Source organism: Ruditapes philippinarum, unplaced genomic scaffold, assembly GCF_026571515.1.
Source record: "Ruditapes philippinarum isolate M1 unplaced genomic scaffold, ASM2657151v2 ctg540_1_1_1_1, whole genome shotgun sequence".
NCBI classification, from domain to species: Eukaryota; Metazoa; Mollusca; class Bivalvia; order Venerida; family Veneridae; genus Ruditapes; species Ruditapes philippinarum.
The window spans coordinates 404,239-418,259 of NW_026857945.1; the positions used below are offsets into that span (position 1 = coordinate 404,239).

General features: G+C 35.2%; 1 protein-coding gene across 1 annotated transcript in view; it reads left to right on the forward strand.

The window, feature by feature from the left end:
- LOC132751565 (alanine racemase-like) overlaps positions 1 to 9,324 on the forward strand; it is an 82,554-nt gene extending 73,230 nt beyond the window's left edge. Inside the window, exon 9 of the mRNA XM_060741738.1 lies at positions 9,084 to 9,324. Within this exon, the coding sequence (XP_060597721.1) occupies positions 9,084 to 9,103 (20 nt within the window). The 3' untranslated portion in view covers positions 9,104 to 9,324. The remainder of the gene's footprint in view (positions 1 to 9,083) is intronic.
- Positions 9,325 to 14,021: the final 4,697 nt, after the last annotated feature.

A 14,021-nucleotide genomic window follows, 5' to 3' on the forward strand; every position in this document is an offset into this window, starting at 1 on the left:
TTAGATAATTTTTGTTCATTCATCCGACTGACACTCATATTAATTATGATAATTATCGATAAACTCGTAGTGATTTAAAAAAAAAGAGAAAAAAATGATGATATCAACATTTACATCAATTAAAATATAAAGTGATCAATTTTCATCATGTATCTAACTGTGAACTTAGAAAATAAATTTTACAGTTGTTTTTGAAAGATTGTAAAGTCGAACATTGTTTGATAGTAATAGGTAATTTATTCCAAACGTCAATACTGAAATAAGAAAAAGAATCCTTTAAATAATTTGTATGAGGTTTTCTTTTCAGTACAAGATCTTTATGAGCGATTGAGCGTAAATTATGTAATTCATTGTGAGAGAAACTAGATTGTTAAAAATTTATACACCATAATTGATGTGTGGTATTTCACTCTGAAATTGAATTTCAGTCATTTAAGTTTATTAAAAAGATTTACGTATCGGTCTGTTAAGTATAATTTTTGCAGCTCTTTTTTGAATTGAGTTTACTTTATTGATGTATGAATATGTGTCTTTTCCCCATACCGTACAACAATAATCAAGCACAGCGTTGTAATATATCTTTTTTACTTCGTCAGTAAGGTAAAAAATTATATGTTCGAAGAAGGTAATTTTTGTATTTAGGTTTTTGCAAACAGAGTCTATTTGATAATGCCAGTTTAATGTATTATCTACATAAATGTCCAATAACTTTTGAACCACTGGTCGGCACTAATTAAGTACCACTGATGCATTTCCGACCGTTTTCATGTTTGTACAATTCTTAGTTTTCTTAAGCCTGTTGCTAACATCACAAATTTCGAAGTGTCAGAATAAAAAAGTTATCTTAAAAAATCGTTCAAAGTTCACTTTCTTAAAAATTGAATAAGCTCATGATATTAAAATAAGGCGTGGAATGGTCAAAGTATGTGCTGACGGTGTTCATGTTTGTACTATCCTTAGTTTTCTTTAGTCTGCAGGCTGCTAACTTCACAAATTTCGAAGCGTTAGAATGAAAAAAAAAGTTCATTATTTTAAAAAATAAAGATCACGATATTGAAATAAGACATGGAATGGTCTAAATATGTGCTACCAATTCATTTACGACGGTTTTCATGTTTGTACTATCCTTAGTTTTTGTATACATTGCTTGCAATGTATACAGAGTTATAGCTGTATTTCAGATTTAGTACACCTAACCTGTTTTGCTGAACAACATCCACCTTTGGATGAAACCTCGATAAAGTAGATCCTCATTTTGCAGGATTGTCACATTAAGATCACTTTTTATTAATATACTGTTTGCATAGTGGTCAATAAGCTTTGAAACTTCAAAACTATGCACTTTTCAGTTTAAATAAACATTTTCTAAACATGAAAGCAAAAAATATGAAAATTTCTATTTCATTATAAAAGCATTGTGTAAACCTACGCTTCAAACTTCGTATCCACGCATGCGCGTGAAAGAATGAATAAATTACGACAGACTCTGTATAAAAATATGTCGCAACATCCAAAAATTAATATTAAAATCAAACAAGTAAACCTTTTTTACTTTTAAATATAGACTTGCATACTTTTTCTATTTTTCAAACTGTTTTCAGAAAACGAGCATATACAGATATATATGTCTTACTTTAGTGTTATGTAACAATGTAAGCGTCTGTATGAATGGATTAAAGTTCACGTTCTGAAACGTATTGTCATATAATTGCATATAATAGAACCCTATCAAACGTGGTGGCCATCGGAGGAGTATGCAATTATTTGTTTCACACCTGCAGTGTGAAGTATTTCTGCCACTTAGTGAAATATATTGTCCAAAAGCCATTTTCAGGGAAAAGGGGAAGATTCGTACTCAATATTATTCGAACTAAGGATTTGTACTCAATATTATTCGAAATTTAGCCTTCGTAATCGGTATTATTCGAACTGACAATCATGGCAGATATGTTTAGACCCCCTGGACATTTAGATGTTTGAAAAATGGTAACATATCACATAACTTTATCAAATGGAAGCGCCAATGGAAATTTACTTTACCAGTGTTGACTGCCAGTGGAAATGCTGAGAAAGATGAAAAGGTACAAGTAAATATCCTATTACACTGTGCTCGACCTAAAGTTATCAATTTACATGGGCAAATGCAGAACATAAACTGAAAGTGAAAAAATTATTTGACAAAATAGAAAGCTATTGCAATCCTAGAAAAAATGAAGTGCCAGAATCACACAGTATTGTTCAAATTATAGCCCTGGGGTCAAAATGGCTCTGCCAAGGAGTCTTTTTAGGTTTTCATTATATGGTATGTATATAGTAAAAAACTTTTTAAAAAAATCTTGTCTGAAGGTACAAGGTTTACCAGGCACCATGGTGTCTTAAGATTTCCTTAAATGTATATACATGTATAGAAAAAAAACTTAAACAGTATTCTCCTTTGAATTTACAAAGACTAGAGGTAAAATATTTGGCATGAAACATTGTGTAGTTGACCTCTACTAAGATTGTTTTAATTTTAGCCCTGGGATAAAATTTGCCTTGTGGGAGGGTTGGGGGGGGAGTCATTAATTTTCGTAATGTACTTTTAGTGAAAAAATTTAAGAATGTACAAGGCTAGAGCTTAGGGCTTTGATGCCTAAATTTTGTGAAGTACAAATGCTTTTTATTTTGAATCAATAATTGCGCCACTATGGAGTGCATTTTTTCCAGTGAATGCGTTTTTTGCATGTAAAACAAAAAATGTTCACCTAACTTTTAAAGTCTTGCGAATGATTCAATACCCACATTTTTGTAGACTACAAACCCGCATGTTGGTCTTGTTTTAAAAAGTAATAGATAAAAAACACTGAAGAGTCTATTTGACTATTTCAGCATTGTATTACTGCAGATAATAAACCCGGTCTTTGCAAACTGATTTCTGTGTATTGCTCTTTCAGTTTCGCAAACCATATAGTCTTGCCTGGAAAAAAACACAGCACTAGTCTGTAGGAACAACACCTCTTTCTTGTCCTATTAATAACTTGAGAAGAAATAAGCCTAGATTTGTGTTCGAAATTGATTGTAACCAGAAGATGACTTCTATTGAGTTCAGTAGATTAAAATCACATGGTCTTGACGTCAAGCAATGTATACTTCAGTGCTTGCAGTGCTTTGATTGTATACATTGCTTGCAATGTATACAGAGTTATAAGCTATATCTCCGCAGTTGTTACAGGTTAAGTCTTTACCGAACAACATCCACTTCCCGATAAAAACCGCTATAGAAACCAGTTCTTAATTCTGCAGTATTGTTACATTCCGACTACACATCATTAAAATATTGTTTGCAAAGTTGTTTAAATGCTTTGAAAGATCCAAATCGTTCATTTTCATGAAATAATAGACTCTTCATTCCTTTAAAGAAAACAAAAAATAACAGTTCATTGATAAAATCGTAGTTTATACCTACGCGTTAAACTTCGCATATACGCATGCGCTTGCTAGCATGAATGAATACATCGTAAAAATAGTAAAGTCGTCAGAATTATATAAATGGGACGAAACATCTCAGATAGATATTTAATTAAATAAAATTCCTGATTTACATTTATGCAATAAAATTGGCCTAAAATGTTTTACAAAATGAGTATGGAGCTCCGTAACAAAATTTACCTGCGTATACTGGAAAATGTTTGTTTGTTTACCGAAAGAATTTCGGGCATATTATGTTATACCCCCTGGTGTCCGTCCGTCTGTCAGTCTATCCGTCCGTCTGTCCGTCTGTCCGTTAGCAATTTGGTTTCCGGAGCATAACTTGAGTTCCATTTGGCCCACAACATTCAAACTTCATAGGATGATTGCCCATATTGGGTAGAAGAACTCTATTGATTTTGGGGTCACAAGGTCAAAGGTCAAGGTCACTATCACCTCAAAACTGAAAACAGTTTCCGGAGCATAACTTAAGTTTCATTTGGCCCACAACATTCAAACTTCACAGGATGATTGTCTATATTTGGTAGATGACCCCTATTGATTTTGGGGTCACAAGGTCAAAGGTCAAGGTCACTATCACCTTAAAACTGAAAACAGTTTCCGGAGCATAACTTAAGTTCCATTTGGCCCACAGTGTTCAAACTTCATAGGCTGAATGTCCATATTGAGTAGGAGACCCCTATTGATTTTGGGGTCACAAGGTCAAAGGTCAAGGTCACTTTTACCTTAAAACTGAAAACAGTTTCCGGAGCATAACTTAAGTTCCATTTGGCCCACAATATTCAAACTTCATAGGATGATTGTCCATATTGGGTAGGAGACCCCTATTGATTTTGTGGTCACACGGTTAAATGTCAAGGTCACTATTACTTTAAAACTGAAAACAGTTTCCGGAGCATATCTTAAGGTCTATTTGGCCCACAATATTCAAGCTTCATAGGATGATTGTCCATATTGGGTAGAGTACTCCTGTTGATTTTGGGGTCACAAGGTCAAAGGTCGAGGTCACTATTACTTTAAAACTGAAAACAGTTTCCGGAGCATAAATTAATTTCTATTTGGCCCACAATATTCAAACTTAATAGGAGGATTGCTATTTGAAGGAGGTAATACCTTATTTAATTTATGTAATGTCTTAAAAATGTTTCCTCCTTAATATAAAAAAACCTTTTCGGGCATATAATGCTCCGCCTAGCGATGCTCTTGTTGTTTTGTTTTTATGCCACCGCAGCATTTGCGATGCGGTGGCATTTACCGATTCACATGTGTGTGTGTGTGTGTGTGTGTGCGTGTCTTGGTCCACAATATTCAAACTTTATAGGAGGATTGCTATTTGAAAGAGGTAATACTTTATTTAATTTATGTAATGTCTTAAAAATGCTTCCTCCGTAATATAAAAAAAACACTTTCGGGCATATAATGCTCCGCCTAGCGATGCTCTTGTTGTTTTGTTTTATGTCACCGCAGCATCTGCGATGCGGTGGCATTTACCGATTCACCTCTGTGTGTGTGTGTGTGTGTGTGTGTGTGTGTGTGTGTGTGTGTGTGTGTGGTGTGTGTGTTCGTGCTCTATAGATTATATAGTGAACTTAAAAAACTTTTTGTGAGAAACCACTTGTCCAATTTTAACCAAACTTGGCAGGATTGATCCTTAGGTGAAGGGCTTCCAAATTTGTTCAAAAAATTTCATTCCATGCAGAAATCTGGTTGCCATTGCAATCAAAAGGAATAATAAGAATAAATTTAAAAAAATGTTCTTGTAAAGACCAAAAAGGCCTAGAGCTTAGATATTTTGCATAAGGCATTGTTTGGTAAACCTCTACCAAGATTGTTCAAATTATAGCCCTGGAGTAAAAATCGGCCCCGCCCCGGGGATCATTGATTTCCACTATATGTACATATAGTAAAAACTTAAAATACCTTCTTGTAAAGACCCAAAAGGCCTAGAGCTTAGATAATTTGCATAAGGCATTTTCTGGTAGACCCTTACCAAGATTGTTCAAATTATAGCCCTGGGGTCAAAATCGGCCCCGCCCGGAGGGGGGGTCATTGGTTTTCCTGATATGTATATAGGAAAAAAATTATAGTAAAAACTTTTAAAAAATTTCTTCTAGCAATTAACAAATGCTAGAGATTAGATATTTTGCATGAAACATTGTGAAATGAACCTCTAGCAAAATTGTTCAAATTATAGCCCTGGGGTCAAAATTGGCCCCCGCCCCCAGGGGTCATTGAAATTCATTATGTACATATAGTAAAAAATTAAAAAACTTTATGTCTGAAGGTACAAGGCTTAGAGCTTTGATATTTGGTATATAATATCATCTATGGTTCCTCTACTAAAGTTGTTTTAATAATGCCCCTTGTGTTTAAATTGCCCTGCCCCAGAGGCGATAGTTTTCCTTTATGGATAAAGTAAAAACTTGAAAAATCTTCTTCTCTGAATTGACAAAGGCTAGAGGTTAAATATATGGCATGAGACTTTGCGAAGTGAACCTTTAGCAAGATTGTTCAAATTATAGCTCTGGGGTCAAAATTGGTTCCGCCCTGGGGTTCATTGATTTTCATAATGTACATATAGTAAAAAAATTAAAAATATTTTTGTCTGAAGGCACAAGGCATAGAGCTTTGATGTTTGCTATATAATATCATCTATAGGTCCTCTACCAAAGTTGTTCAAATTTTTCCCCTGGTGTCAAAATTGGCCCTGCCCGGGGGCAGTGATTCTCATTATGTACACATAGTAAAAACAGAAAATAAAACAAATATTTTCTGAATGGGAGAAAGATACAGCTTAGATATTTGACTTGAAATGTTGTTTAGTGGACCTGTATCAAATTAAACCCTTGGGTCAAAATTTTGCCTTGCCCAAGGAGACAGTGACCTACTTTCTTGTCCTTTGATGTACAGCAATGAAATTTGACCATGTGCACAGTTTTAGTTGTAAAATTGAACTTTGATATCAGGTAACCTAGATTTTGATGATGTGACCTACTTTCTTGTCCTTTACTTTCTTGTCCTATGATGTACAGCTATGAAATTTGAACCATGTGCACAGATTAAGATGTAAAGTGAACTTTGATATCAGCTGACCTAGATTTTGACAAAGTGTCTTACTGTGTTGTCCTTTGATGTAGTCATGAAATTATATGATTAAGCTAGACTTACCTGTAAGGTGAAGGTTAATCATGATTTCATCCACATAAAACTCACTAAGGGCTCACACAGAGATAAGATCAGCAGCCAGTGGTCATATTTTAGAGTAAGTGATGTCGAATAATATCGGCAAAAAGAATCACGAACAGTTTAAACGGGGAGGTAGCGGGTTGGGTGTGTGAGCCCTTAGTGAGTTTTATGTGGATGAAATCATGATTAACCTTCACCTTACAGGTAAGTCTAGCTTAATCATATAATTTCATCCTACATATAAACTCGCTAATGGGCCCCACAGAGATTTTAGAGTCCTTTTGACGCTATTATGGAAACGACATTACGTCCCGTTTTACTCCATGATTAATATCTATTATGCTATTATGGAGAACATGCAACGATTTAATTTCATGTCAGAAAAGTCTTTATGTATTAAGTAATTATTAATTTTACAGAATGTAAATGTCGAATACTACGACATAGAATGTAATTAATTTTTATATATGTTAGCGCAAATTAACGATATCTATGATACCCTGCATAGAATTTCCATCGGTATTTGACAGTGGTTTATTATAGTATTTAGCGAATGTCTTAGCATTGCTCCATCCCGCTGATTCAATTGACTCCACATGTGTGCGATTGAAGACGCAGCAGCGCACGTGCTATGTGGTTTGAATGATTTATGCACCTTAGCTCTGTGCATAATTAGTTTAATTCAGCGATAAATAGGCCCAATGGGGCTTAATGGTTGATATCAGTAATTTATTAGTGTTTCTAAGGTCTTTCGTTCTCTGTAAAAACTCACTAATGACACTTACAATAAACAATCGTTTATCATGTTTGAAACGGTGTCTGATGGCGACCAGGTTTCGATGTTGGAGTATTTATTATCAATCTTTCGCCTGAAATATTAATGTCTTCAAAACAAATAAGATGAAGTGTTTGACACCGTTTAGCTGACAAAAATAAAAACAATATGCTTTATTAGCCAGTCCAAAATGATAATGTATTATTTAAAAAACACTTAACAAAACTTATAACTGTGCAGTTTTTAAATGTGAATAACTTTTTTATTACTTGACATTTTTTACCCAAATTTTGGAATTTATCGTTTGAATTGTTTATTTTTACAATGCTATATTCAGAAATAACGGTTATTTTTGCTGTGTGCGTTCATCCGTGACATGACATAAACAACAAAGTGCACGTGAGGATGACAGGTTGGCGCTAAATGAAGTTATTATTGACCATCAAGGATTCTATTAAAATAAAGACATCCAAAAAACATAAATTTATTGCAGAATTTTTGCAATTGAAAGAAAAATGGCCGTCTAGAAGTTTTACGCAAGGGAATTTGCATTTCGGGCGCCCATTTTGAAAATAAATTTGCATAATATTTTCTCAAATAAACATATTGACTAAGATTTTACTTTAAAACTAAAAACAAACTTTCTTGGTACTTTCATATTAATGAAAATATCGTGTTTGCATTGCTTTTAGTAACTGGGTACAACGCGTTACGGAGATCGACATAAACCAGTCTTTACTGAAATTCAATAAAGCAAATATTAAAATCACAGTGACATAATGCCCTGGAATTCATTGTAGTATTATACCCTATCGGTGATCCTATGTTTTATGTTTGTATTTTAGTGAAATCAAGAGATTTAGACCTTTTTGCACCCATTATAAATACGCATTTTACAGAAATGTGAAATTCGGTTTTCGCGCAATCTTGCACACATCGCTATTTCTCAGTAAATACGAATCGCCCTGACATAATAATCGATACCCATCATTGCACATATCTGTACTATACTTGGTTAAAATTTCAGAGACCTATGTTTATTAGTATCTGAGAAAATTTGATTTTTATACGTGCACAGTTATAAGATTTGTTAAGTGTATATCTAAAACTGTTCGCACGTCCCATATCATTTTATACCTCGGCTTTGTGTTAAATACACCTTTCATAAACCCCGATATCAGGGTGTTATCGCCGAGATCTACGTTCGAAGTAATCTTAACATCGCGCTTTAATATCAGTTATCCTGAGATAAAAAAAACAACTATCACTGTTGCTACAAGGGGTTTAAAGGGATCGTGTTTCCCTTCACAGACATGAAACCATTGTATGAAATATCTTTCATGCTGTTTCCTGTTTTTCCCCCGCCACGAATTGATTAAAATCTACCGATCCTTTATTATTATTTATTTATTTATTTTTGAAATCCTTTTATCTTCAAGCGCTGCCATGATATAGGAAAATGCGCAGTTCTCATCTTTTTTAATGCGTGTTTCTTTCCTGGTCGATGGCACAATGTAAGTCTTTAGAATGTTGTAGTAGAAGGCATGGTGCAACAATAAGTTGTATAAATGTCGGCCACCAAATCTGTGCAGGCCAAATTGGTGCTACTAAACACAATAGTTCTTTCTAATTAATCTATTTCTACTTTCTGCAGGACCCTGGCAATTACACTGAAAGATGGACAGCAATATTAACCCTTAGCATGCCATGAGAATGAAAAAGCGTCTATAGCAAAATTGACTTTGAAAATCATCCGGGTCAGGTTTTCTTGAAACGTTTGTCGGGAACTTGGCGGTTAAACGAATTGCAAATACATCTTTATTTAAAGACGTGCAAAGACCAACATATTGCTGTGAATATATCGGGAGATATATTCCATTTGAGACCTTCAGTTCCAGTTTGTTGCCGTTCGGTTAAATGACCCCAATACATCATGATGTGCTGACAAAATAACGTGTTTTTTTGTGTTTTTTTTTCCCTATTTAATACACCAATCCCAGATATCTCGCTTAATTTTTAGCTCGACTATTCGATAAGAATAAGTAGAGCTATTGTAGTTACCCGAGCGTCGGTGTCGGCGTCTGCGTCGGCGTCTGCGTCGGCGTAACCACTTATGTTAAAGTTTTTATAATAGTTCAAATACTTTCAAAGTCCATTGACATGTGGCTTTGAAACTTTGCACACTTGTTCATCATCATGACCCCAACCTGTAGACAGGAGAAGATAACTCTATCAAGCATTTTGACAGAACTATGCCCCTTTTTCGACTTAGAATTTACGTTAAAGTTTTTGTAATAGTTCAAATATTTTCAAAGTCCATTGACATATGGCTTTGAAACTTTGCACACTTGTTCACCATCATGACCCCAACCTGTAGACAGGAGGAGGTAACTCTATCAAGCATTTTGACAGAATTATGCCCCTTTTTATCCCCCGCCGATGGAATCGGGAGGGGGATATAGTTTTGGCGTTGTCCGTCCGTCCTTCCGTCCGTCCGTCCAACCGTCCGTCCGAATTTCGTTTCCGGAGTAGTTCTCTGCAACTAATGGCTGGAATTCAACGAAACTTTATGGGAATGTTGATCAGCATGTGAAGTTGTGCACCTGGGTATTTTCGTCTGGATATTTTTAGTATTTTTAGAGTTATTGCCCTTGACTTAGAATTTCGTTTCCGGAGTAGTTCTCTGCAACTGATGGCTGGAATTCAACGAAACTTTATGGGAATGTTGATCAGCATGTGAAGTTGTGCACCTGGGTATTTTTGTTTGGATATTTTTAGTATTTTTAGAGTTATTGCCCTTGACTTAGTAAAATTTTGTAATTTTCAACTTGTGTTGCATGTAACTCAAAAAGAATTTGACCTAGAGTCATGAAACTTTACAGGAATGTTTATCAGTATGTGTAGTTGTGCACCTGGGTATTTTCGTCTGGATATTTTTAGTAGTTTTAGAGTTATTGCCCTTGACTTAGTAAAATTTTGTCATTTTCAACTTGTGTGGCATGTAACTCAAAAAGTATTTGACCGAGAGTCATGAAACTTTACAGGAATGTTGATCAGTATGTGTAGTTGTGCACCTGAGTATTTTTGGCCGTCCGTCCTTCTGTCCGTCCGTCCGTCCATCCGTCCGTCCGAATTTCGTTTCCGGAGTAGTTCTCTGCAACTAATTGCTGGAATTCAACGAAACTTTATGGGAATGTTGATCAGCATGTGAAGTTGTGCACCTGGGTATTTTCGTCTGGATATTTTTAGAGTTATTGCCCTTGACTTAGAATTTCGTTTCCGGAGTAGTTCTCTGCAACTGATGGCTGGAATTCAACGAAACGTTATGGGAATGTTGATCAGCATGTGAAGTTGTGCACCTGGGTATTTTTGTTTGGATATTTTTAGTATTTTTAGAGTTATTGCCCTTGACTTAGTAAAATTTTGTAATTTTCAACTTGTGTTGCATGTAACTCAAAAAGAATTTGACCTAGAGTCATGAAACTTTACAGGAATGTTTATCAGTATGTGTAGTTGTGCACCTGGGTATTTTCGGCTGGATATTTTTAGTAGTTTTAGAGTTATTGCCTTTGAATAAGTACAATTTTGTCATTTTCAACTTGTGTCGCATGTAACTCAAAAAGAATTGGACCGAGAGTCATGAAACTTTACAGGAATGTTGATCACTATGTGTAGTTGTGCACCTGGGTATTTTCGTCTGGATATTTTTAGTATTTTTAGAGTTATTGCCCTTGACTTAGTAAAATTTTGTCATTTTCAACTTGTGTGGCATGTAACTCAAAAAGTATTTGACCTAGAGTCATGAAACTTTACAGGAATGTTGATCAGTATGTGTAGTTGTGCACCTGGGTATTTTTGTCTGGATATAGGTCCTCTACCAAAATTGTTCAAATTTTAGCCCTGGGGTCAAAATTGGCCCCACTCCAGGGGGTCATAGATTTTCCTTATATGTATAGTGAAAACTTAAAAATTCTTCTTGTTTGAAGGTACAAGGCTTCAAGTTCAAAGAATATTACAGTTTATGCCATGATTAATATATAAATAAAGCCTTATGTCTTCAGTTGTTGTGTTAATAATAACCAGTACCCGGCGGGGGATATAAATTCAACGAATTTGCTTGTTCGACTTAGAATTTAAGTTAAAGTTTTTGTAATAGTTCAAATATTTTCAAAGTCCATTGACATATGGCTTTGAAACTTTGCACACTTGTTCACCATCATGACCCCAACCAGTAGACAGGAGGAGGTAACTCTATCAAGCATTTTTTTTTACTATCAAGCACTAAGAATAGTCGAGCGTTGCTGTCCTACCGACAGCTCTTGTTATTCAATGAATATATTCTTTCCTCGTAGTTGTGTCCATGTAAATTTTAAAATAGAGATTCGGTGTTTTTTAAAGGGCAACAATAGCCGTATTTGACACACTTTTAATTCTAACACTTTGATGTGTTGCTTTTGTTCTTCCGCTTGTTCACTTATTTCTGTTTTATCATACGCGCCTCACATATGTCCCGAAGAATCAGTAAACAAAACTTTATTCGAGTCAGGCGATGTAATATTATTAAATATTGATGTATATCGCAAATGTTCCGAAATATCTGGCGTTATAATAAAAAACTTTTTTTTTGTCAGCCGTTGATGCTGCAACCAGTTTGCCAATAATTTTTGAAAAATTTTAAATCGTTATTCGCCGGCATGCTATTATATTAGTGCACAGCACACATTTTCCTCCGTTAATAGTGCACAGCACAAATTTCAAAATACAATCTTTTTCGACGGAATCAAGACAGATTTACTCATTGAAATCGGCAAACCTAACTTGTCTAATAAATCAATTGTTTTACTGATATTTAGAGCAATGACAGACTTTGTAAACATGTGTCGTCGATATGAATAATTGAACTTAAATGACCCCACGCTCTTAAAGAAAATACTTGCTTCAACAGTTTAGTTAAAATCATAGGGCTTTATTTTTGTATAATCACATCAAAAGCGATTGGAAAAGAAACGGAAATGGCTCTCGGTTCGTTTATAGGTATAGTGTAAAAAGCATCCCAAATGTCAACCTTGCCAAAGTAACAATTTTATCTCATTTCTGTGGTTACTGACCCCAAAGTTTCTATTTTAAAATGTATTGTGTTGACGAAATTGCTATTGAATGATTTTAATTTCAAAATGGTTCTCTTCGTCCGCTGATTTTAGTCTTATGTTCGAAATGTATTCTCCGTCCAAGTTTTCGTTTGCCACTTATATTATTCCTTGATTTTTCAAACTGTATTGCTTGTTGCACACGATAACCGCCTACAGTTTCTCGAATTCATTTATCCTTGGTTATTCTTCCCCTCATTCACCGCCATTCTGATCTTCGCCGCCCGTAAATTGTTTGAGAATTAATCCGGGTAAAGGAATATTTCATATAATGGTAAATTACTTCAAATATTATTTTTATGTGCTCTTGAAAGGAAAGTATTCTTTTTCTGAATTTTGATCTGTAGGTTTGATGTTAACGTCGTCGCTGTTGATTAAGATTCAAGTTGGCCTGTGAGTTGAGCGCATGTTTTCGTTTGTTACCAGGGACGACATGTCCTGGCATTTCCCTAAAAAGCCCGCCTGGAAATAAGCTGTTGTTAATTGTCCCGAAACCTTTTAAGTTCTTCATTTACTTCATCGCCAAACAGATGAGTGGCTAAAGGATTTGCTGTACAAATTGGTCAATAAAGCGGGAGGAGTTCTTTCTTTATCCTGTCACGTAGCACCTTCAGGAGAAGTGGCGAGAAAGGCGTTGGTAAACAGTTTGAAAATGTCTCAAATCAACTCTTTCATTTTTGGTTGCCCATCTGTTTTTAACTCATCCATAGCCTTCAATACTGGTACCAAAGCAGACGAAAAATGTTTCTGCGTACTCTGCAACAGAAAATCCTTCGCTTTGACTTGATTTGGCAAGTGTTGCCACCACTGATAATTCGACAAAGGTACCTGTAGACAATCGGCATTGTTAGGCCTCCTATATCATCAAAAATTTCCTTTAATGTTTCTTCTTTCGATTTTACATGCAAAGCCTTATTGCTTTAAGTGGCTAGTTTGTCACTTATCGTCGCTCATGTTTCTAAATCATCCTAGAAGAAATCCATCATGCAGAATGCATCGTTATCATTTTCGTCGGTGACACCCGATTTTGTGAAAAAGTTTCCGACGTTCACATCATCTGAATATGAATCATGGCTCGCACAAAAACGTGTCGAACATGTTTCCTACGAGGTAACTGCAGGTCTTTTCAAAGAATTAACCTCAGACCTCATTTCAGTCAGAGAATCCGCTTAACCTTTTATCGCATTTAGGATGCCTTCTAACTGACCGGAAAATCCTGCTGGTGTCCCGATTTTGTTCAAAGAATATTGGAAATATTTGACGGTGTGTTTCAAATCTCCTGGTCGTCGGCCATGACTCTAAAATTGTTTTTGAAACAGCTGAACTCGACTAGCCATTTCTAGCCGTCCGTTTAATAAAAAAATCGCGTTAGAAATAGATATAAACGATAACAATTTTATCGCAATCAATCGTAAATAACACCGTCAAATAGATACATTAATTCG